Genomic DNA, 26,958 nt, shown 5'->3' with positions numbered 1-26,958 from the left:
TCTGCACCGTTTTGCCCAAAAAGAGATCATCTTAAGAAGAGCTTGGGAAAATGGCGACATTGAATTAGACGGAGCACACATACAGATACTACCGAACATCTCCAGAGCCACTCTACAACGCCGTGCTATGCTGAAACCGGCACTGGAAGCAGCTAGACGTCGTGGATGCACTTACAGATGGGGTTACCCCCTGGCGGTTATATTCCGCTCCGACGAATCCTCATTCACGCTGCGCTCGCCAGCAGACCTTCCAGCCTTCTTCACCTTTCTGGGATCTGACCCAGTTCAAGTACCAAATTGGCTGATGAAGATACCGAGACCGACTGGCTGCCCAGGCCCGACTGCGAACAGACTCAACCAGCCTGCCCGCTCTCAGAGACAGAGGGGCCTTTCTCGAGCCTCTAATGCCAGCAGGTCACATGAGTCATAACTATATTACTTTTCTAATCACTTAGGAACAAAATGCAGGAATTGGCGTCATGTCACTTTTAATGCTATACCCCAAGATCTGGCGCTCATCTGATGATAGACCCTTCCGGATTGCCAGCCTACCATGCCCTTGCTGTGCTCCCGGGACCCAGCTGAGGGCAGGCATCCTCATACTTTGACCTAGCGGGCATACTCCTTTGCTTTACCGTTAACCCCCCCTTGATTTGCTCTATGGGAAAACAGTACTGTCCTATGGAATGAGATGCACTCCCCTGAAGCAGCACTCGGGGACCCTGGGATACAGTGGAGGCCACGGTTCGATTGCTTTTTTGTTATAGCTTTTGGTTTTTGTTGTTCGGTTGCCCGATACTGTACCCCATGGAGAAACGAAGTTGGGGATGGAATGACTCATGCCCTCCTATCATCCAGCGAGATCTGCACTGATGCATGTCGAGGGTTTTCTCGCCCCGAGCACTATGCCTGTGTCTACCCCACCGGAAGTTTAATGCTAACCCATAGTGGGTTACACATTTATGTGCCCCCTTTCTAGCGAGTATTGACTTAGTGAAAAAGCTACTGTACGGTGCATAACAGCCAGCTGCATGCTATAATAATTTAACTTTTCTCTCCTTACAACCTGACTGCTACCGAAACTACAAGCAGACCTCCATCCGGACGGTTGGTAAGAGTTCTCCACCCCTGATACCAGCGGGTGACCACGGACACTTGTTTTTACTACTGTATAGCACATTTGCATGTCTTGTTCAGGTGAGGCGAACAGTAGAATGTTGTGAGGGGGTATCTTCTAAGACGCAAGCTAGCGCCTCACCCCCATGGAACTCCCTAGGTGTACGCTGTGCAGTGTCGGGGGGGGACACTTGGTGGGAGGATGAGAGGCATGGAGGATATGTGTCGACTGCGGTGGGGGTAGGGGGGGCGGCGATTACACATCTTGGGTGCCGCGTCTCTCCCCCTTTAGCCGGCCCTGGACCCGTGGGTTGCTTTCTGTCAGTAGTTGTGGGGTGCCTCGGGGGAAAAGCCGACTCTGAGCTGGAGGGGTAGATCTAGGAGGGGTAGCTTACATGGGGGATGATTCAGTTAAATGTCCAACCTGCATAGTTATTATGTTTGTTTTTCTGTTTATACTGCTTGTGTTAGACAGTTGTAAGTTCTATATAAGACCTATCTAGCTATGAGTCCCATACCTCTTCAACTTATACCACCTGTGCTACCAGAAACTTAATACTTGCCTACTCCAACATACACAAGAAGGGCCGGGAGGGACACAGGCAGTGCCCGGGAACCTCCCACGACCCTTGCTGAACACACTCCCACCTAGGCCTACGCTCATTACTCAGGCCTCCCTGAAGAGCATGTAAGCAATATTTTGCTAATACTTTAGATTCTATAACACTGCTTCTAGAGGGCTGATCACCCTCGTCTGTCTTTTTCTTCTTCTTGCTTCTATTTGCCTCCCCTTTTCTCTCACAACCCTACTGCTTTTCTCTCCTACCAACCCACTCTTCTCCCTCCCCCCAACTCACAGGGATCATGGACGAACTCCACATTGTCACTTTGAATGCAAAAGGACTTAACATCCCTGAAAAGCGTTGAATGCTACAAAACGACATGAAACGCATAAAAGCGGACATCGTCCTGCTGCAAGAGACTCACTTTCGGGAAAATGCTTTTCCTATCTAAAAAAATAGATACTATCTGACAGTGTACCATTCCACATACTCAGAGACCAAGTCTAGAGGTGTATCCATCCAGATTTCAGCTAAAGTCTCATGGTCTCTGCTTGCTATAAAAACAGTCCCGATGGGAAGATATCTCTTCCTTAAGGGCATGATAGGAGACGTGAAGGTAACTATAGCCAACCTCTACGCCCCAAACTGTCAACAAGATGTCTTCATCAGGAAACACCTTAAACTACTCCAAACTTTCTCAGAAGGCCAACTCATTGTGGGAGGTGATCTTAATGTCTCCCTAATCCCTACAGAAGACACCTCGACGGGGATTTCTTCCATGTCCCGAGGAACACGCAAAAGGATAAATTCAGCTCTGCATACCGCACAATTGATAGATGTCTGGCGCCTCTTCTACCCCGGTGAACGGGATTATACATTTTATTCCCACCCACACCACTCATACTCACACATAGACTACCTCTTCATACCACACGGACAGCTACAGGCAGTCAGGGGCGCCACTATAGGGTCCATCACATGGTCAGACCATGCCCCAGTTATGATACTATACGCTTTGACTGATTTTCACAGGGGACAAAGGAAACCATGGAGACTTAACGAGAGCCTCCTACAAGACCCGGAGATACTAGCTGATATAGCAAGGGAAATCACACATTATTTTCAAGCCAATAACTCCTCAGACGATGACATGGGCCTAGTGTGGGAAGCCCACAAGGCAGTGATCCGGGGTATTCTCATAAAACATGGGACGAGACTTAAAAAACTGAAGACTGCACAAATGACCTTACTAATTAGCAAGCTACAGACGCTCAAAGCTACACATAAACAGAATCCGACTAGACAACTAGGAGTCGAACTTAACAAGATTCATACACAGATTACGGAATTACTCCACTTTAAAGCTAAAGCGGCAGTGCAAATCTCCGGGAAAAAAGTGTATGAATCCGGAAACAAATGTGTCAGATTGCTAGCACAATCCTTACGAGCTCAAAAGTTAGCATCCTATATACCATACGTGACTTCCCCTGCAGGCCAAAAAATGACTCTGCCCCAATAAATTACAAATTAATTTAAATCTTACTATGAGAAATTATATAACTTATCCACGACGCAACCGACTCCGGAGCAGATGACAGAATACCTAACTAACTCTCTAATGCCCACCTTATTGACTGAAACACGTGACATTTTAGAAGAACCTATTACATTGCCTGAAGTGCAGTTGGCAATAAGCAACACCAAACCAGGGAAAGCTCCAGGCCCGGACGGCCTCACAATTCAATATTACAAAGCATTACTACCATCCCTGGGAAACCACTTGCTAAAACTGTTTTATAACCATAGTGAGGGAGGCATGTTTCATAGTTCCACACTGCAGGCCCAGATATCGGTCATTCCTAAAGAAGGGAAAGATCTGACACAATGCGGGAGTTACCGCCCAATCTCCCTACTCAATACGGACCTCAAATTGTTCACCAAAATAATAGCCACCAGACTACAACTTCACCTTCCCCAATTAATACATTTAGACCAGGTGGGATTTGTACCAACCAGGGAAGCAAGGGACAACACCATTAAGGTCCTGAACCTGCTCCTCACGGCCAACCTCACAAACACACCGAGTGTCTTCATAAGCACTGATGCTGAAAAAGCGTTTGACCGCGTAAACTGGTCTTTTATGTTTGAAACACTTCGACACGTAGGAGTAGGTAACACCATGATGAGATGGGTAAAGGCAGTCTATACAACACCGACAGCTAGGGTCAGGGCAAACGGAGTAACATCAGACCTGTTCCCAATCACCAATGGGATGAGGCAGGGGTGCCCTCTCTCACCCCTCCTCTTTGCACTATCTCTCGAACCCTTCCTGTGTCACGTTAGACTAAACCCCAACATCTCGGGAGTAACGATAAACCAAACCCAATATAAGGTATCCGCGTACGCGGACGACCTTATGTTCTCAAATACGAAACCAACATCACTCCCGAACCTGGTTAGGGAATTTGACCTATACGGTACCCTCTCCAATTTGAGGATCAACCTCACCAAATCAGAAGCCATGGGGGTGGGAATACCACATTCAAGGCTTCTACATCTCCAATCCAGCTTCCACCTGCAATGGACCAATACGGCACTGAAGTACCTAGGTACACGAATCCCCCAAACACTCTCGCAGCTCTATACATTAAATTTCCCGCCACTATTAAAGATGGTCAAATCACTTCTAAATAATTGGGGCGCGGGACTATACTCCTGGTTGGGGCGGTGCAACATACTAAAAATGTCCATACTCCCAAAATTCCTTTATCTTATGCAGGCCCTGCCCGTAACCATACTCACAACCTATTTCAGGCAAGTGCAGTCGATATTCACGGAATTCGTATGGGCCAAACAAAGACCACGACTTACAAACAAAATACTTGTCCTCCCTAAAAAATACGGTGGTCTGGCACTACCAGATGTCCGTGCCTACTACCAGGCAGTTCATTTGGGAAGAATGGTGGATTGGTGTCATCACCGAGAAACCAAACTATGGGCCCAAATGGAACAAGATCAAAGTACACTTCCTCTCCAGAGGGCTCCATGGTGTCACTCAGCTATGCCACTAGGGATTAAGAGACATCCACTAATGGGAAATACTATACAAATCTGTGCCCGGCTTCTCTCTCGGGCAAACCTATCCTCATCAAACTCCCCTCTTTATCCAATATTGGGGAACCCATTATTTACACCAGGCTTGCAGGATGCAGTCTTTGGGAATCTAGCAGAGTCAGGTTTACACCAAGCCTCCCACTTTAGCTCTGGAGGACGCTGGAAAACAGCCACAGAACTCTCTGACCCCATGGGCCCATTTCGCCTAGACTTCCTGAGGGCATTTCAGTTGAGCCATTTCCTTAAATCCATCCAACCTCCCACGAATGTCCAAATACTCACCACATTTGAAGACTTATGCTCTACCTCGGGGGTATTACCACACACGCTCTCTATGACATACAACCTTTTAAATATACCACCAATAGACTTTGTCTCACCGGGCTTGCTTAAATTGGAAAAAGCACTAGACTACAACTTTAACATAACCAAGAGACAACAAATCCTTAGGTTTACACACAAGTCTTCTATCTGCTCCAAGACTCAAGAGACAAACTACAAAATTCTCACTCACTGGTACAGAACCCCAGCACTGTTACACAAATTCTTCCCGACGACATCTGACCTCTGTTGGCGATGCCAGACAGAGAAAGGGACACTGCTGCATGTTTTCTGGTCGTGTCCTTGACTGGCGAACTTTTGGCAAACAATACGGGAGACAGTACAAAAATTCACAGACTACAACATTAGTGACGACCCAGCATTCTTTCTCTTACGCGCATCAAACATCCCTACAAAGACGTACAAAAATTCTGTGATCCGACACCTTCTAGACGCAGCTAAAGCCTGTATCCCATTGCACTGGAAATCCACAATTCCACCAACCATAGACCTCTGGATGAAAAAAGTAGATGAAATACAAAGAATGGAAGATCTCATCCACACCGCACAAAACAAATAGGAGAAGTTCTCCAAAACATGGCAGCTGTGGAACATGTTCATATACTCAAGTGAAGGCCAAGCTCTGCGAGAGGTTTCATTAACTAACTGACTGTTCATAAGGTAAATTCAACTCCTAAACTTTACATACAGGACAGATAATAATACTACAGATACATCTCAGATGCACCTCCTTTGAACACTCCATGATCGCGGGGAATATTTCCCCTTACCCCCTTCCCCCCTTCCCTCACTTCACCTCTTTCTTTACTCTCTCTCTCCTCCTAACCGTAGGACGCTCCTATAATACTTGGAAAATGGGAAAAAGGAAGGGAAGGAGCTCATGGGACCGTACTAACCTAACACATCGCACCTTAGGAAGCATATATGTCCTTCTCCATGGCGGAGAGCCGATTGTCATTATGTCATTATCTATCTTTTAAGAACAATGATCATTGTGTCATATTGGTGTGTTGTGTACTCTGTTTGATGACGATTTATTGTATATTGTATTGTATCGGTCCATGTGGGCCTCCTTTCCTGTTATAAATAAAAAAAAAAAAAAACATTTCCCCTCTATAACTTTTCTGGGGACAATCTAAAATTTGGGATTTTCTTTTACGTTCACGGTAAACAGGACAAATAGAGAGGGGGAATCTCCCTAATGGGGACAGACTGCAGTAAAAAACTAATAGGTGTTCTAATACCTCTTCACTTTATCCAAAACTAAAATAACGTTTAAAAGGTAAAGGTATTTGTATATGTGTATCATTTTTGTACTATTTTCATTCAATATTTGACATCTATAAAGATATTTTGTATTTACTTGATTTCATTGAGTTGCTTATGATACACCTCCTGTGTCCTGAGAAAGCAGCTTCCCTGTGACTGATATTCCAGTCATTGTTGTTCTTTTGTATTATACATCTGCTGCAGGGAGCGCACTGACTTAGTGAGTTGGCAGATTTCCAAGGTTTAAACTATTTTACTTCTTTGTGCCGTTACACTTTATTATGAGAATTTACATTTCAGTTCATTTCCTTAGGCCCCTTTCACACTGGGGCGGTAGGGAGCGTTGGCGGTAAAACAGTGCTATTTTTAGCACTGTTTTACCGCGGTATTCGGCCGCTAGCGGTACGGTTTTAACCCCCGCTGGCGGCCGAAAAAGGGTTAAAACCCCTCGTACAGCGCGGCTATAGCCGCGGTATTACCGCGGTATAGCCGCGCTGTCCCATTGATTTCAATGGGCAGGAGCGGTGAAGGAGCGGTGAATACACCGCTCCTTCACCACACCAAAGATGTGGCTTGCAGGACTTTTTTAACCGTCCTGCCAGCGCACCGCTTCAGTGTGAAAGCTCTCGGGCTTTCACACTGAACAAACAGTGGAGGCTGTTAAGGGGCGGTTTGCAGGCGGTATTTTTAGCGCAATAACGCCTGCAAACCGCCCCAGTGTGCAAGGGGCCTTAGCCATTGTTTATTTGGTCTTTGTATAGTTGTGTATTATATACTGCCATCTTGTGGTTATTTTGGTTATAATAAATAAAACCTTCTGCACTAATCAACCTCAATAACACCTCTGATACACCTCATAAAAAATACATATATGTAAAATACAAATAAATAAAACAGAAGCTGCCAACATCAACAGTGCACTTACCAATATGTGCTAAATGCAATATAATATATATTCCAAAAGTGATGTAGCACTACCCAATCATAAATTATAACATTCAATAGGACCGTTAATCTAATAATACATAAACTAAAAGGATGCCAAGAAGTGCATAATACTATATATATATATATATATATATATATATATACATATACATATACACACACACACAAAATGTGAATATAGTGACAAAATATATATGACCAGTATTTAAAAAAATACTAAAATACAAATCATATGTGAAAAATTCCAAATAGCCTTTGAGAAAGCCTATTGGCGCAACGTGTCATGGGGATCAAGGAGGACAGAAAGGTTATGTAGAACAGTACCCCCTTATATTATTAATATAAGCGCTTGTGACCTCCTCTAGCATAACAAAGTCCTATTCAGATGGTAGGAGGACACCCTTGAGTTGGGGTGAAGGGTATGGAGGTGTGTGTGTCATAACATCACTTTTTGGAGAAGAGATTCACTAATTGGGAGTTGTACAATCACCGTATGGTGTATGGCAGGGGTCCCCAACCCCCAGGCCATGGCCCGCTTTGGATGCACTAAATATTTACCGGTATATATTACATTTTTTTCTATGTTTCTTCTACTTTTTGAATTCACAATATATTTTTATTTGCATGGACAGTTTTACATATGATTTGTTTTTTTAAATATTGCTCATATATATTTAGTCACTATATTCGCATTTTTCTGGATTTCATGTATTGGCGTGATATATATACAGTGTATATATGTAGATATAGACCAACACAAAGTGGCACATAATTGTGAAGTGGAAGGAAAATGATAAATGGTTTTCAAAAATTTTTACAAATAAATATGTGAAAAGTGTGGGGGGCATTTGTATAGCGCCCCCCTGAGTCAATACTTTCTGGAACCACCTTTCACTGAAATTACAACTGCAAGTCTTTTTGGGGATGTCTAATAGACATGTTATGCCGCGTACACACGAGCGGACTTTATGGCAGACTTTGCCCGGCGGACTTTGACGGACTTTATGATGGTCTTTCTGAATGAACGGACTTGCCTACCTTTGCCTATCATCTAAAGTCCGACTAATTCGTACGTGATGGCGTACGACCGGACTAAAACAAGGAAGTTCATAGCCAGTAGCCAATAGCTGCCCTAGCGTGGCTTTTTGTCCGTCGAACTAGCATACAGACGAGCAGACTTTTCGACCGGACTCCAGTCCATCGGATAGATTTGACACTCCTGTAACATCACTGGTTAGAGATGGGCTCAGGTAAGTATTAGGGGGGCTGAGGGCTGCTGCACACAGAAGGCTTTTTATCTTAAAGGGGAAGTAAACCCATCCATAAAACACATGCCGGAAATGTAACACTCCAATTGGTTGTGCTCTCAACCAAATTGTCAAACCATCCAAGGGCCCTGAGATTAAAGGAGTTGTAAAGGCAGAAGGTGTTTTATCCTAACGCATTCTATGCATTAAAGTGGAAGTAAACCCCCCTATCATTTTCAGCCAAGGAAGCTGCCATCTTGGCCTCTGTTTAATCCACAACTGCCATGATGCTGCACATGGGAAAAGACCCCACGCCCTGGGGAACCCCGAGTTGGCGATCTACAGGGGCTCACTACCACAGACACTTGATATCATGTATATTTAATTATGTACTTTTGTTTTAGTGATTGATTACACACTTTTCTTTACTATTTTCTGTGTCTATATATTTTTGAGGATCTTATGCACATGCTTTTATGAATAGAATCATATGTAGTAGATTAATGGTTTCTTTCATAACGCTGCACTGGTTGGTTTTTCATTGTGATATACTTACCTTAGAATGAAGTCCTCCAGCGGTGTGCTGTCACCACTGACATGACAGGGTTTCCATCTGGCTGTCTGAATGGCTGAGCTGCAATGACATCACTCCCGTGCATGCGGGCGGGCGTCATGGCCGTGGCACAGAGCTCTGAAGGGTTGGCACAAATATGCCGTCCCTTCAGAGCGCATGCGCTGGTGACGTTACCGGCTGCAGAAACAGAGAATATCTCCTAATCGGTGCACATTTAGGAGATATTCCTTGTATCTACAGGTAAGCTTTATTATAAGCATACCTGAAGGTACAAATGTCCCAGCCAATATCCTTATCAGTAATTATTGAATCTTTACCTGTCAGAATGGCAGGGAGGTCTCTGATATCTTTTTGCAGCTCTGAACTATCATATGACTAAATGCTGAGAGCCACAAAGTAAGTCAATGCTGGAGAAGAGATGAGTTCTTTCACAATGAACTACGTCCTATGGGAACATTTCACAATGTCCACCAATCAATGTAGGACTAGGTCACTCTTCACATGGTACACTTTCCTTATCCCACAGAAATCTGTCCATACCATGAAAGGGGATCGTTGTTGGAGTTTTCTCCCAGAGTCAAAGTTTCCTAATCCTCCCCGGCCTATAAGTCAAAGTAAGTAAATCTTGTAGCCAGAGAGAGATGGATCTCAATCACAACAGCAAATGTCCTGTTTGAAGAGAAATAATTTCTACAAGTGACTTAAAGTGGAACTTTACCCATAACAATGTGATAAAATATAATGTTCTTTAGCAAGGAACATACATTCCACATTAATAATTATGCAACCATAATGAGTGTTTGCTTTAAATTGCCTCCAACATTGCTCCTGTTTCTTCTTAGTGGAGGCGGCCATTTTGCTGAAGCTCAGAATCCCTGAGCAGCAGTAAATCATAAACCCTTCAATTTAAGGGCCCTTTCACACTGGGGCGGTTTGCAGACGCTATTGCGCTAATAATAGCGCCTGCAAACCGACCTGAAAGTGCCGCTGCTTTGATTTGGCTTTCACACTGGAGCGGTGCGCTAGCAGGACGGGAAAAAAGTCCTGCTAGCAGCATCTTTGGAGCGGTGGAGTATATACCGCTCCTGCCCATTAAAATCAATGGGACAGCGTGGCTATACCGCTTCTGTAGAGGCGCTTTGTGACGGTTTTTAACCCTCTCCCAGCCGCTAGCGGGGGGATAAAACCGCCTCCGCTAGCGGCCGAATACCGACGGTAAAGCGCCGCTTACAATAGCGGCGCTTTACCGCCAATGACGCCCCCACCCCAGTGTGAAAGGGCCCTAATGGTTTCAAAAAACAGTTACATTCCTGGAATGCTGGGATTAGTAACTGTCACATTTGCTTGTGTCCTCAACCAAACTGTCAAACCATCAAATGGCCAGTATCATAACTGATCACATGTGCAGCACCATGGCAGTTGCAGATCAAACAGAAGCAGCTTCCTTGGCTGTAAAAAGAATAGGAGGGTTTAATTCCATTTTAAGGCTGTCAGCAGATCGGCCTCTACATATTCAGCAGTGTCTAAAAATAGACAGCAACTGAGCATGTGCAGCAGGGTGAGACCGTGTATTACTGGATGTTACACAGTACTGTATAGACACTTATATTTATTGTTTTACAATCTATACCTGTAAAAGGGGCCGGTATGAAGTCATCTAGCAGGACTTCATTTTCTGACTAAAGTTCCTCTTTACCAGGCCTTGTGTGATATGTCAGTTGGTACAAATGATTAAACTGTAATAATAATTTCAGAAAACAGTATCACATGACCAAGAGAACCAATCCTAGGCTTCCTTTCATTTTCAATCTGATTGGTTGCTGTTGGCAACATGATAAATTTAGGTGCAGAGCACGCTGCAAGATGCAACATAAAATAGTGAAATAGTGGTGAGACTTACCTCGCTCTTCCAGGAATCTGATCACTGAGGGGTTATATTTCCTTAATAAGATGTATAAAATATCCTTGTCAGTATTACTCCTCCATCTGATCACAGAGTACAGACTTCTCATCTTCTCTTCTGTGGTTGGATTGGCCCGTATTATGTCACACTGTTCAGATGTCAACAGACTCCTTATCATAAGATCATCCAGAATTGGATCTATCAGAGAGATCCTATATATCAGTTCCTCCCGATATCTGTCCACAAAGTGCTCCTTTCCTGTCAATTCTGTAAAATAAATTTATAAACATTTTTTTAATCATTTGTTTTCCCTTGATGTCTACAATTCAATATTTTGGCAGAAGAATGTAGAAATCTATTTTTATTTCCAATATTTAGGAACAAAACCCATTATAATATAACACTAAAGTCACACTGGACTCCATTCACTGAAGTACATCACATGCGGTATTTAGGTGTTCGGACGAATTCCCCCCAAATATCACATGTGATCCTGAAATTGTCACTTCACTATGCCGATTTACCATATTCACCGCAAAACACTCAAAACGATCGGAAAATTAAAGTCAATTCACAGAAGGAAATAAATAATAAATGAATGTGGTAATTAAAATGTCTGTTACCCCAACATTTCATATTCCTGATATGTGGTTGCTGTACCATGTACTTGTATGAGAAAGTCTCCTGTTCTCTTTGTATTGCTTCCTTTGTGTGAAATCCCCGGTGTTCCCGACAGTCCCTCTGCTTTCCTATTAAAAACTGACCACACTAAGCAGCAGAGCACACCATGGTCAGTTCTCTAACTCTGCTGGGAACTCAACCTGCTCTCCTTCAATGATCTGACTTGTCCTGACAACCCCCCCCCCACACACACACACACACACACACACACAGCCATTCACTGGGAAGATCAGTGTGCCGCTGCTTCTCCTCCCCCCAACTCTTATGCAGCTGAGAACAGAGGAAATGTGATCACTTAGAACAGGGGTCCTCAAACTTTTTAGACAGGGGGCCAGTTCACGGTCCCTCAGACTGTTGGGGGGCCGCACTATAGTTTAAAAAAATATGAACTAATTCCTATGCATACATCTTATTTGTAGTGTAAAAAAAAAAAACAGGAAAAAACAGTACAATATTTAAAGTAAAGAACAATTGTAATCAATATGAACTTATCAGTATTTCACAGACTCCCCTCATTACAGAACCACTTCCAATCACAGACCCCCCCTCCCCATCACAGACTCACCCCATAACAAAGCCCCCCCATGACAGATCCCCCCATCACAAAGCCCCCCACACAAACTCCTCTCCATCACAAAGCCCCACATAACAGACTCCCCCATATCACATACTTCCCCCATCACAGATACCCCCATAACAGATGCCCCATCACAGACTTTCCCCATAACAGACTCTGCCATCACAGATCCCCCCATATCACAGATCCCCCATATCACAGATCCCCCATCAAAGATCCCCCCATATCACAGATCCCCCATATCACAGATCCCCCATCACAGACTCCCCCCATATCACAGACTTCCCCATATCACAGATCCCCCCATATGACAGACTTCCCCATATCACAGATCCCCCCATATGACAGACTTCCCCATATCACAGATCCCCCCATATCACAGATCCTCCCATATCAGACTCCCCATCACAGATCCCCCCATATCACAGATCCCCCATCACAGATCCCCCATAACAGACTCCGCCATCACAGATCCCCCCATATCACAGATCCCCCCCATATCACAGATCCCCCCATCACAGACCCCCCATCACAGACCCCCCATCACAGAGCCCCATATCACAGATCCCCCCCATATCAGATCCCCCCATATCACAGATCCCCCATATCACAGATCCCCCCATATCACAGATCCCCCATATCACAGATTCCCCATATCACAGATTCCCCATATCACAGATTCCCCATCACAGACTCCCCCCATATCACAGACTCCCCCCATATCACAGACTCCCCCATATCACAGATCCCCCATCACAGACTCCCCCATATCACAGATCCCCCATCACAGACTCCCCCATATCACAGATCCCCCCATATCACAGATCCCCCCATATCAGACTCCCCCATCACAGATCCCCCCATATCACAGATCCCCCATATCACAGATTCCCCATATCACAGATTCCCCATATCACAGATTCCCCATCACAGACTCCCCCCATATCACAGACTCCCCCCATATCACAGACTCCCCCATATCACAGATCCCCCATCACAGACTCCCCCATATCACAGATCCCCCATCACAGACTCCCCCATATCACAGATCCCCCCATATCAGACTCCCCCATCACAGATCCCCCCCATATCACAGATCCCCCATCACAGATCCCCCATAACAGACTCCGCCATCACAGATCCCCCATATCACAGATCCCCCCATATCACAGATCCCCCCATATCACAGACCCCCCATCACAGACCCCCCATCACAGAGCCCCATATCACAGATCCCCCCCATATCAGATCCCCCCATATCACAGATCCCCCATCACAGATCCCCCCATATCACAGATCCCCCCATATCAGAGATCCCCCATATCACAGATTCCCCATATCACAGATCCCCCATATCACAGATCCCCCCATATCACAGATCCCCCCATATCACAGACCCCCCATCACAGAGCCCCATATCACAGATCCCCCCCATATCAGACCCCCCCATATCACAGACCCCCCATCACAGACCCCCCATCACAGAGCCCCATATCACAGATCCCCCCCATATCAGATCCCCCCATATCAGAGATCCCCCATATCACAGATTCCCCATATCACAGATTCCCCATATCACATATTCCCCATCACAGACTCCCCCCATATCACAGACTCCCCCCCATATCACAGACTCCCCCCATATCACAGACTCCCCCCCATATCACAGACTCCCCCCCATATCACAGACTCCCCCCATATCACAGACTCCCCCCCATATCACAGATCCCCCATCACAGATCCCCCCATATCACAGATCCCCCCATATCAGAGATCCCCCATATCACAGATTCCCCATATCACAGATTCCCCATATCACAGATTCCCCATCACAGACTCCCCCCATATCACAGACTCCCCCCCATATCACAGACTCCCCCCATATCACAGACTCCCCCCATATCACAGACTCCCCCCCATATCACAGACTCCCCCATATCACAGATCCCCCATCACAGACTCCCCCATATCACAGATCCCCCATCACAGACTCCCCCATATCACAGATCCTCCCATATCACAGATCCCCCCATATCAGACTCCCCCATCACAGATCCCCCCCATATCAGATCCCCCCATATCAGATCCCCCCATATCAGATCCCCCATAACAGACTCCGCCATCACAGATCCCCCATATCACAGATCCCCCCATATCACAGATCCCCCATCACGGAGCCCCCATCAAAGATCCCCCCATATCACAGATCCCCCTCATATCAGACTCCCCCATCACAGATCCCCCCCATATCAGATCCCCCATCACAGATCCCCCATCACAGATCCCCCATCACAGATCCCCCATAACAGACTCCGCCATCACAGAGCCCCCCCATATCACAGTCCCCCCCATATCAGACTGCCTCCTATTACAGATGCCCCCCCATCACAGACTCCCCTCATCGATATTACACTGCCGCCCCTTCTATAATATCACAGCACTCCCACTCCCCTCTGTTACCTGTATCACACAAGACACGAAGCATGGTAGGTCCAGACAAAGGGCGGGACTTTGCAAGTGAAAGTCAGGTGATTGATTCCTGGGACCGCCCCGATGCCTTGTAACCAATCACCTGCTTCTTAACACAAAAGGTCCTTTGCCCAGACCTGTCATGTTTCCCGTCCTGTGTGATAAAAGTAGCAGAGGGCTGGGGCAGTGCTGCGATGTTAAAGGGGCAGTCCGCGGGCACAATAAAAAAGGCTGGAGGGCCGGATTCGGCCCGCGGGCCGTAGTTTGAGGACCCCTGACTTAGAAAAAGAGGTGAAAAGGTTATTTAAAATGTTTTTTATTTCTGTACACAAATATTTTGCCTTCCATTTCTATTTTAAACTGAATGGGTTGTTTTACAAGGTGATCGTTTACAATCACTTGAAGTCGTGGTCCAGACATGCCGTATTTAGGAATGTAAATATAGAATTGCCAATTATGAGTAGTCTCTGTCTTTTTGGATCAGTTCTCTCACCAGTAATGTATAGAAACCTAAATATGGAAATCATTGGAGTTGATTTACTTAAAGTGGAACTGCACTGTATCTGAGCACCACAAACCAAAATGTATTTCATTTATAATATTCAAAGCAAACTCCCCCATCCATCCATCCATTTCTCCATGCTTTATTTTGATGAGAAATCCTTTAGAAAAACACCACCCTCTCATTTCTGGCCATGGCCATCTTGAATAAGGGCAGATGATTCATAGAGCAACCTAAAAGTGATGTAGCACTACCCAATCGTAAATTATAACATTCAATAGGACCGTTAATCTAATAATACATAAACTAAAAGGATGCCAAGAAGTGCATAATAGTGCAAATACATATATAATACATATATTTTATATATATATATATACATACACATACACATACACATACACATACACACAGAAAAATGTGAATATAGTGACAAAATATATATGACCAGTATTTGAAAAAATTCCAAAAAACAAATCATGTGAAAAAGTCCAAATAGCCTTTGAGAAAGCCTATTGGGCGCAACGTGTCATGGTGATCAAGGGGGACAGACAGGTTATGTAGAACAGTACCCCCTTATATTATTAATATAAGTGCTTGTGACCTCCTCTAGCATACCAAGGTCCTATTCAGATGGTGGGAGGACACCCTTGAGTTGGGGTGAAGGGTACGGAGGTGTGTGTGTCATAACATCACTTTTTGGAGAAGAGATTCACTAATTGGGAGTTGCACAATCACCGTATGGTGTATGGCAGGGGTCCCCAACCCCCAGGCCATGGCCTGCTTCGGATGCACTAAATATTTACCGGTATATATTACATTTTTTTCTATGTTTCTTCTACTTTTTGGATTCACAATATATTTTTATTTGCATGGACAGTTTTACATATGATTTGTTTTTGTTTTTTTTAAATATTGCTAATTTATATTTAGTCACTATATTCGCATTTTTCTGGATTTAATGTATTGGCGTGATATATATACAGTGTATATATGTATATATAGACCAACACAAAGTGGCACATAGTTGTGAAGTGGAAGGAAAATGATAAATGGTTTTCAAAAATTTTTACAAATAAATATGTGAAAAGTGTGGGGGGGCATTTGTATAGCGCCCCCCGAGTCAATACTTTCTGGAACCACCTTTCACTGAAATTACAGCTGCAAGTCTTTTTGGGGATGTCTAATAGACATGTATGTCAAAGTACCCCATTTTCAGTGGGTCCTACACTGTTCATAAAATAAAAGATAATTCCCACTTCTCAAAATCTCATATTTACTTATTAAGAGCAGGTGTTTTAAGGTAGCCTTGCAAGATTTGAAAAGCAACCTTTTTTGTGTATGTGTGCGCTATTTATATGGTGTAATTTACATTATTTTGTCACACAAGGAAGCAGTAACTATGAGATTAACCCATGATCAACAATTGCACCAAGCCATGGCAAAGTCCGAGAGTTCACTGAATTTTTCATTGTAATGCCCCGTACACACGGTCGGATTTTCCGATGGACAATGTCCGATCGGAGCGTGTTGTCGGAAATTCCGACCGTGTGTGGGCTCCATTGGACATTTTCCATCGGATTTTCCGACACACAAAGTTGGAGAGCAGGAGATAAAATTTTCCAACAACAAAATCCAATCGCGTCAATTCAGACCGTGTGTGGCCTGTTCCGACGCACAAAGTGCCACGCATGCTCAGAAGAAATTCCAAGACGGAAGAGCTCGTTCTGGTAAACTTAGCGTTCGCAATGGATACAGCACTTTCGTCACGCTGCAATGTTAAAAATGGTTTAATACAGCGCACTCTCTTCTTCTTTATAATGTGACAAGAATGAAGTAGTTTTGCTGCTCATATTCACACACACTTCTCACAAAGTTTTATTTTTGTTTTTTTATTGGTATTCCCTGAATATATTGTTATTAGTTGTCACATCTGACAGAATTTTTTTTTTTATTTAATTTTTTTGGGGATTTTAAGGTTTTTTTTTTCTGTAATATTTGTATTTTTTCAAAGGCTGATCTTTGTTCAATGTTATTTTTATTTTTACTCCAGAATATTTTTGTGTGTGTTTTGTGTGTCACGTTACCCCAACACCATTGATATCTTTTATTATTTAATCTCAAGGAGATTGTTTGTTGTTGGTGTCCCTTGTTCATTTCACATTGTATATTTGAAATGTACCTGAATCCTCACAAACAAACTGTCCTTTTTGAAGTAAAACACATAGGAGAGTATAATTCAAAACAAAAATCCTTTATTAAGGGCTCAGAACCAAACAAAGAGGGAGGCAACACTGGATCAACAGGAGAAATTAGCGAAGCCTGGGACCCCCACGGCAGACATCAATTCTTCAACATCAAAATTGGTGGCCTGAGGAGTCCATATGTAAGGGAGGGCAGTCTGGTCCAGAATTCGCAGAGATCCGGATAGCAGCAGATGACATCTGTGTCCCCAGGCTGTGGTACCACAAGAGGCTGCATTTTTTTGGCCGACCAGACTGAACCCAGGGTCCTCACTTTCTGGTCTTCCTTTCACGCTTCCTTCCCGGCTGTGGCTCTGCAGTTGGAGATGTGGCAGGAGGAGGAGGAGGACTGGGAGGAGGACTGGGAGGACCTGGAGGAGAGGGAGGACGAGGAGGAGGACCTGCAGGAGGAGGAGGAGGACCATCGCAAAGGTGTCTGAGCTGTCATTTGGCCCCTCATACCTCTGTTAAGAGCCTCCAATATGAGCGCCTCACACATGACTTGTTGGCCCTCCTCCATCCTCTGCATTTTATATGCAATGACGGCAGCAATGTCCTCCTGCACGGTCTGTCATGCTCCCAGGACCTCTGTAGCCCTCCAAAAGAGTCCTCTGGTAGCCTCCTCTAGGGCACTCCTCCTACTGCCACTTTCTTTTTCCAGGGGGGGTGGAGGGACCTGCAGATCAGCCAGCCGGCTCGGCCCGGCCACCTCCTGGCTGAGACTTCCCTGTATATGAAAAAGGGACATATTTTTAGTTTTTGCATCATCAATCACAATCATAAATTAGTACTCCCAACTAACATATAGTTCACATCATTGATTGGACAAGCAGAAATATTTAGAGGAATGCTATACCTGGCTCAATCTGGGCTCCTCTACATGTGGCCTGGAAGGCCCAGGTTGGGCGTCAGAAGCCTCAGCCGGGGGGGAAGGAAGCGTGGAAGGAAGACTGGAGAGGGATGGCCTGGGTTCAGTCTGGCCTGCCAGAAAGTGCAGCCTGTCGTAGTACAACATCCTGGGGACATAGATGTCATCTGCTGCTCCGGATCTCTGCGAATCCAGGACTTTCTTGCACTCCCTCAGATATGTACTCCTCAGGCCACCAATTAATTTCTTTAAATAGGTGATGTCTGCCGTGGGGATCACCTGCTTCACAATTTCACACAATTGCTCCAGTGCTGCCTTCCTCTTTGCTTGGTTCTTGAAATGGGGGTGTTTAATCCCACACAGACAGGGCAGCTCCCTTAACATATCTAGGAATACTGACATGAAGTCATTATCTTTCATTAGCATATCCATGTTCACTGCAAGACACAACACAAGACAAAGCCTAATGTCAGACAAAACTCTCCTAATCTTGTTACAATATAGGCTTCAATGTAGAAGCAGTATAGGCACAAGTTTGTCTCTTACCTTCGTTCTTACGATCGGCGCGTCCAATGCTCCTTCCTCTGCTCACAGATCGTACGTAATACGCACGCGTGTTACACTTTATACACACTGCGCATGCGTGTAACTCCGCCCGCCCCTGACGTTCTTTCTAGTCTATTCCCCGCCCCTTTTCGTTCGGCGCAGTGGGGGAAGAGCACATGGCGGAGTCACAGCAGGTGCGTGCTAATTGCAGGAACAAGGAGGAGGAGGAGGAAAGCCCGGATCCGGACACGTCCCGATCCAGAAGGAGACGTTTTATGGCCACAAATATGTCCTTTGGGAGATGTTGGAGATGGTCGACATCATGAAGAAGTCCGACTATGATCAAAAGTCTGCAGAAGAATTTCGGGGTACGACGATCGAAAGATCAGCTCAGGAAGCGGTGGTCAGACCTGAAATTGAGAGAGCCAGAGCAGTACCGAAAGATCCGGAGAGTGCTGCAAAAAAGTTAGTTGTGCTGTGTTCCTATTCTTTCTGTCTTTATTCCATTCGTGCTGCTCCATATGCTTTTATTAATTGTAACGTTTAAAAGGGCAACTTTAATGTTCATGGGCCCATTATTCGTTCGTATCAAACATTTTTCTTTCAGCCTCTAAAACACCATTGTTTAGGCCATATGCATTTTCCCACATTTTTTTTGGGCCTACTTGGATGCCAAATATTTGTTTGTGTAGATGGGTTTGTTACTAGAATGAAATGCAAACTAGATTCTGTGTAAGGAGAGGACACTGAGCAGCTGTTTTCACATCTGGACACTGGAGCACTAGTGTGGGACCCCAGAACACCATTTTTATTAGGGGGCCACACAGGTGCTCCAGTGTATACTATAGGGGGGGCTACATCTGTGAAGCTTGTACCAAACAGGTAAAGTATTGCAGCTTGACAAAGGGCAATAAAAAAAAGACATCTTGGAACTCGGCTAAAATAGACAATTGTACCCCACTTCCAAGCAATGTTTCCTATTTCTAATATCCTAGGATGAACTTCTGCGCTACTAAAATGAAACCGTGTGAAAATAGTAGTATTGATGCTGCAAAATCAAGAATAGTGAACACCCCTCACTAATAATAAGACTAAAAAGATGCACAATAAAGATAAATTGTGTATGTGATTCTGCGCAACAACTTCTCCATAAATCGTGCTAATGCATAAAACTGGACACCTAAATAAAGTTCCTCAAAGTATGAAACCAAAGTAAATAGAATAAAAATCAAAAGTGAATGTCCTTCAATAATATGAAAAAAACATAAAAAACGTGAATCAAAGTGACTTCAGTGTTGCTCAATCACATAAATCGCATACAAAAAACATATAACATATATAAACTGTGATTGATTCAGTGAACATGCGTTGATGGGTGATCTGGTGACTTTTCGTGGCAATGGATGCCCACTAGGGGCTCCCAGAACTCTCACCTCAGTGACACAATAAAAGTGCCTATGTGCATTCAGTGGGTCTGTGCTTGTTCTGGTCCGGTCTAGTGTTGGCGTCCTGTTCCGTCTCAGGGGGGAAGACACTTCCTCCGGTAGATGGGCTCCACCTTGGCATCAAAATCACCACCAACTTAAAGGATTTATATACCAAAAATTTCTTGCCGCTGCTCCAGTCCATCCAGGGTGATCTCCAGAAATGGCATCTGGGCTCTTTCTCTTGGATGGGTAGAATAGCGGTGATCGGGGGCGTGGCTTAGCGATGGCTGTGTGAAGACGTGTATGTCCGGAGCTCCCTGCCCGAACCTTCTGCCTGCCAAGGTGGAGCCCATCTACCAGAGGAAGTGTCTTCCCCCCTGAGACGGAACAGGACGCCAACACTAGACCGGACCAGAACAAGCACAGACCCACTGAATGCACATAGGCACTTTTATTGTGTCACTGAGGTGAGAGTTCTGGGAGCCCCTAGTGGGCATCCATTGCCACGAAAAGTCACCAGATCACCCATCAACGCATGTTCACTGAATCAATCACAGTTTATATATGTTATATGTTTTTTGTATGCGATTTATGTGATTGAGCAACACTGAAGTCACTTTGATTCACGTTTTTTATGTTTTTTTCATATTATTGAAGGTCATTCAGTTTTGATTTTTATTCTATTTACTTTGGTTTCATACTTTGGGGAACATTATTTAGGTGTCCAGTTTTATGCATTAGCACGATTTATGGAGAAGTTGTTGCGCAGAATCACATACACAATTTATCTTTATTGTGCATCTTTTTAGTTTCCTATTTCTAGTTCTGCCATCAAATATCTGTGTGCTAATTATAACATTTTTGTTTTACATAGGGGAGAAAAGACTCGGAGGACACCCCTCATCCGAGGAGACCACAGACCCCCCACCTCTGGTAGAAGGGGAACTAACACCAACCCAAGAAGAGCAGGAGGAAGAAGAAGATGTGGTGGAGATTGGCACCACAACAGGTGAGTGTCTGCGACCACAGGCTCAGGTAAAAGAGATGGATGGTGGCAAATCTTGATACCTGTTTTTGTTTTGTTTCTCTCTTTTTAGATGATCGTGACTTTGTGGATCCAGAACGTTTCACATCAGAAAGTGCCCAGATCCTGATCGGGGAGATCATGGGGTGTAATGTAGAACTGCAAAACATACAACAAAAAATCAATGATGTTATTAAAAAAAATAATAACATCATTGATGTTTTGGGGCGAATTTAAAACTCCACAAAATCACTTTTTGGATTGTGGTCCAATCTTTTAAAACTTTTTGCAATGTTTTGAAAAGCCAAATTTGGAGGATGCACACAGTGTGCCAACATGTGCTATCTGCCATCACGGGAGATCAATGGACGCGTTTTGGGGGTGCAACCCCTTCCTCAATTATAAAGTAGCGTTGAGGAAGGGCTTGCTCCCCCAAAACACGTCCCTTGATCCCCCCTGATGGCAGATAGCACATGTTGACATTTGTAAATTTGTGTGCATCTTCCAAATTTGGCTTTTCCAGGGGTGATTTCCCCCCATCTGAACGCTATATCAAACCCAGTTCCTAAATACTGATGTCTGATATAGCCTTCAGGTTTTACCTAATGTGAACTTTGTAAGTTCAATTTTTTGGCTTTCTTGTTGGTTTTACACAGGCCTGTTTTATCTGAAATGGACATTTCGATTTTTGATAATGCTACTGCAAAAATTGTTATACAACAAACATGTTGGTTTGTTTTAAAAACCTTTGGTAAATGCACATGTGATTGTGCAGTATAAAAAAGTTGCTTACTCAAGAATGTGTGGATTATTGTCTCAACACTACAATACAACACTTTTGGGGTGATGTAACTGCTGTTTTCAGGAAAAATGGGGGTTATTTCCTAAGGGCAAATCCTCTTTGCACTACAAGTGCAGTTTCAGTGCAGTTGCAAGTGCACTTGTAGTGAAATGTGTTTTTGCATTTAGGAAATAACAGCCAACAGTGCTTTGTATAAGGTTACACAATCACAACATTTTCTGGACTCAACACATTTCTGTCAGGGTCAGCTAAAACAAACACAAGCAGTAAATGTCCACCAAGAATTTCTTTTTTTTTTTAATTATAAAAAGGCTTCACAGATTGTCTGGCATATTGATAGCCCCCCTACCCGCAAAGAACTCCAGGTAGCGTAACCGGACATCACGGGCACTCAGGGAGGGCAAGCCAGGACGGCCACTTTCAAGCGCCGTCAGTGTGGTTTGATGTAGGATTCCGGCCTCAGGCCCAACTGAGCCAGCATAGTTGGCCGAATGTTTCCTTAAAAAGTTATGGAGAACACAGCACGCCAGTATAATATGGTTCATCCGCCATATGGATGGGTGTCAGAATTAGTCGGAACCGGCTGGCCAGGATTCCAAATGTGTTCTCCACCACTCTTCGGGCTCTGGCCAGCCGGTAATTAAAAACCCTCTGTTCCGGGGTGAGGGTCCTCATTGGGAATGGCCGCATCAGGTGGTCCCCCAGCGCAAACGCTTCATCAGCAACGAACACAAATGGGAGTCCTTCCACATTGTCCTCTGGAGCTGGCAAGTCCAAGCTGCCATTCTGGAGACGCCTGTAGAACTCCGTCTGGGCGATCACTCCACCATCGGACATCCGGCCATTCTTCCCCACGTCCACATACAAGAAGTCGTAATTAGCCGACACCACCGCCAACATCACTATACTATTAAACCCCTTGTAATTATAATAGTACGATCCCGAGTTGGGTGGTGGGACGATGTGGACGTGTTTCCCATCAATTGCCCCTCCGCAGTTAGGAAAGTCCCACCGCTGGGCAAAGTGGGAGGCCACAGTCTGCCATTCCTGTGGCGTGGAAGGAAATGGTGAGAAAAAAACAATAAACATTACTATTTTTACTTAGAAACATGGCAAGCAGATTATACACAAACATTATGGGGCAACCTCCAGATAGCATTTACTAAGGGGAATTTAACAAGGCCAAAGTATAAGGTACACCTATCATATTCCCCCTGCCCCCCCTCTCATGGGCCATTTCAAACATTGTGTGGTGTGTTGTGGTGTGGTGTGTGGAAATCTTGGACAGGTAACCCTCTTCACTTCATTGAGAGATGAATGCCTAAATAATGGGTATTACTTTGAACAGACCCTCCTTAGTTACACTATTGGCAGACCACTGGACAGGTAAGAAGTGTCATAATACAAAGATATAAATACACATTGTACACATTTGAGGACATTTGGACATTCTGCTATTACCTATCAAGATAATAATAGGATACAAAAACTTTAAACAGTACCATTGGAAAGTATACAGGCAGGCCCTTGCACTACATGCTTTGGGGAATTCATCCATAAATCTGTCCAGTAAAGAGGTGGGTATAGTGTGTATGGGTTTGGCAAAGTCAGCAGATAGATGATTGAGGATAGAGAATTGGGATCAGCTGACTTAGCAGTTGGGGGAGGGAGGGTTACTAAAAAATTTTGGGGGACACCACAAAAAAAAAAAATCTGGCACTCTGCCTGAATTTAAATCAAAAATAAAATTTCCAAACATTTTAGGGGGTGTTTGGGGTAAAGCACTACTATGGAGCTGATAAAATACATTGTTAAGTGACTACATGAGGTGAATATAGGGCAGGAGACACCATGCTGGGGAGGTTAGTGAAGGGCAAATATGTATGAAGGACATAAAATAATAATTACATAAAAAAACAGCATGCATGAGAACAAAGGGGACATTCACAGCATATTACAAGCATGGTAATTAGGGAATGAGGAAAGAAATACAATATATTAGCAAACATTCAATACAATAAAATGTGATATAAAAGGATAAAAATCTTACCTTCATATACTCCTTCTGCAGGACCTGGATGATGGCAGAACAGGTCTCTAGGATAATGATCCCCAGAGCCTGGGGGGAGATGCCTGTCGAGAACTTGAGGCCCTGCAGGCTTCTCCCTGTCGCCAAATACCGCAGGGTAGCGACCAACCTCTGCTCCGGAGTGATGGCTTGCCTCATGCAGGTATCCTGCCTGCTGATATAGGGGGTCAGCGAAGCCAACAGATGGTGAAATACGGGGTCCGTCATCCTGAGAAAGTTCCTGAAATCATCAGGATTATTCTCACGGATCTCACGGAGTAAAGGAGAAAGAACACGGATCTCACGGAGCAAAGAGAGAACTGGTCACGCTGAAGCAACCAATTCTTGGTCCATGAACTCCTCCCCACCCTGTTCATGGACTGGACTTGTGTCAAGGTCAGGACCCCAACACCAAGCCCCCGCACAGCACGAACTCTACGAGGAGTACGCATACGAACCATGGCTAGAAAACGGTCGGCTGCCAAGAATGAAGTAACAGAACGCACTGAAGAACAGCAAGGCCTGTGAAGAGCGACCTGAAAAACAGCAACGAGCGCACAAGATCGCACAGAAAACTCCAATACGAACTAACTGCACGCACTGAAGAGCAGATACAAACCCACAAGCACAAACTGAACCGCAGAAAACGATCTGAAAGCCACGAGTCTGAAAAAGCGCGAATCGTCTCTCACCAAACTTTTACTAACACGAGATTAGCAAAAGGAGCCCAAAGGGTGCCGCGCTTGGTTCTGAACCGGCCTTTTCTAGTCTCGTCGTACGTGGTGTACGTGACCGCGTGGTTGGCGATTGGAAATTCCGACAACTTTGTGCGACCGTGTGTAGACAGAATAAGTTTGAGCCAACATCCGTCGGAAAAAATCCTAGGATTTTGTTGTCGGAATGTCCGAACAAAGTCCGACCGTGTGTACGCCCTATTAGACTCCATGAAAGCTGTGATAGTCCTATCATATGCTAATCCTCGTGACCTGGAAAATACCTCCTCATAGAGATCAATAGGAGAAAGTATTGCAGCTTACATGAGATGGTTTGTATAACTGGAATAAATAAGATCCCAGAATGTTTGGATCTGGACATGGGATCCTGCCTATAAGTCAAAGTAACTAAATCTTGTAGCCAGAGAGAAATGGATCTCAATCACAACAGTAAATGTCCTGTTTGAAGAGAAATCATTTCTACAAGTGACTTAAAGTGGAACTTTACCCATAACAACGTGATAAAATATAATGTTCTTTAGCAAGGAACATACATTCCACATTAATAATTATGCAACCATAATGAGTGTTTGCTTTAAATTGCCTCCAACATTGCTCCTGTTTCTTCTTAGTGGAGGCGGCCATTTTGCTGAAGCCCAGAATCCCTGAGCAGCAGTAAATCATAAACCCTTCAATTTAATGGTTTCAAAAAACAGTTACATTCCTGGAATGCCGGGATTAGTAACGGTCACATTTGCTTGTGTCCTCAACCAAACTGTCAAACCATCAAATGGTCGGTATCATAAATGATCACATGTGCAGCATCATGGCAGTTGCAGATCAAACAGAAGCAGCTTCATTGGCTGTAAAAAGATTAGGAGGGTTTTTTTTCCATTTTAAGGCTGTTAGCAGATCGGCCTCTACATATTCAGCAGTGTCTAAAAATAGCCAGCAACTGAGCATGTGCAGCAGAGTGAGATCGTGTATTACTGGATTATTCACAGTACTGTATAGACACTTATATTTATTGTTTTACAATCTATACCTGTAAAAGGGGCCGGTATGACGTCATCTAGCAGGACTTCATTTTCTGGCTAAAGTTCCTCTTTACCAGGCCTTGTGTGATATGTCAGTTGGTACAAATGATTAAACTGTAATAATAATTTCAGCGAACAGTATCACATGACAAACAGAACCAATGGTAAATTTAGGTGCAGAGCACGCTGCAAGACGCAACATAAAATAGTGAAATAGTGGTGAGACTTACCTTCCTCTTCCAGGAATCTGATCACTAAGGAGTTATATTTCTTTAATAAGATGTATAAAATATCCTTGTCAGTATTACTCCACCCTCTGATCACAGAGTACAGCCTTCTCATCTTCCCTTGTGGGGTTGGTTCGGCCCGTATTATGTCACACTGTTCAGATGTCAACAGACTCCTTATCATAAGACCATCCAGAATTGGATCTATCAGATGGATCCTATATATCAGTTCATCCCGATGTCTGTCCACAAAGTGCTCCTTTTCTGTCAATTCTGTAAAATACATTTATAAACATTTTTTAATCATTTGTTTTCCCTTGATGTCTACAATTCAATATTTTGGCAGAAGAATGTAGAAATCTATTTTTATTTCCAATATTTAGGAACAAAACCCATTATAATATAACACTAAAGTCACACTGGACTCCATTCACTGAAGTACATCACATGCGGTATTTAGGTGTTTGGACGAATTCCCCCCAAATATCACATGTGATCCTGAAATTGTCAATTCACTATGCCGATTTACCATATTCACCGCAAAACACTCAAAACGATCGGAACATTAAAGTCAATTCACAGAAGGAAATAAATAAATAAATGAATGTGGTAATTAAAATGTCTGTTACCCCAACATTTCATATTCCTGATATGTGGTTGCTGTACCATGTACTTGTATGAGAAAGTCTCCTGTTCTC

At 44.1% G+C, this 26,958-nt stretch overlaps 1 protein-coding gene across 1 annotated transcript in view; it reads right to left on the bottom strand.

Moving 5' to 3' along the window:
• Window positions 1-26,546, bottom strand: part of LOC141147953 (uncharacterized) — a 483,492-nt gene extending 456,946 nt beyond the window's left edge. The window contains exons 1-2 of the mRNA XM_073635113.1: window positions 26,264-26,546; window positions 11,074-11,343 (exon numbers count right to left, since the gene is read on the bottom strand). Coding sequence (XP_073491214.1) covers window positions 11,074-11,343; window positions 26,264-26,546 — 553 coding nt within the window. The remainder of the gene's footprint in view (window positions 1-11,073; window positions 11,344-26,263) is intronic.
• Between the last annotated feature and the right edge of the window lie 412 nt (window positions 26,547-26,958).

The sequence above is a fragment of the Aquarana catesbeiana genome, linkage group LG06 (assembly GCF_042186555.1).
Source record: "Aquarana catesbeiana isolate 2022-GZ linkage group LG06, ASM4218655v1, whole genome shotgun sequence".
NCBI lineage: Eukaryota > Metazoa > Chordata > Amphibia > Anura > Ranidae > Aquarana > Aquarana catesbeiana.
Note: the sequence above shows the minus strand (reverse complement) of the source record. Positions and strands in the feature narration are given on the sequence as shown.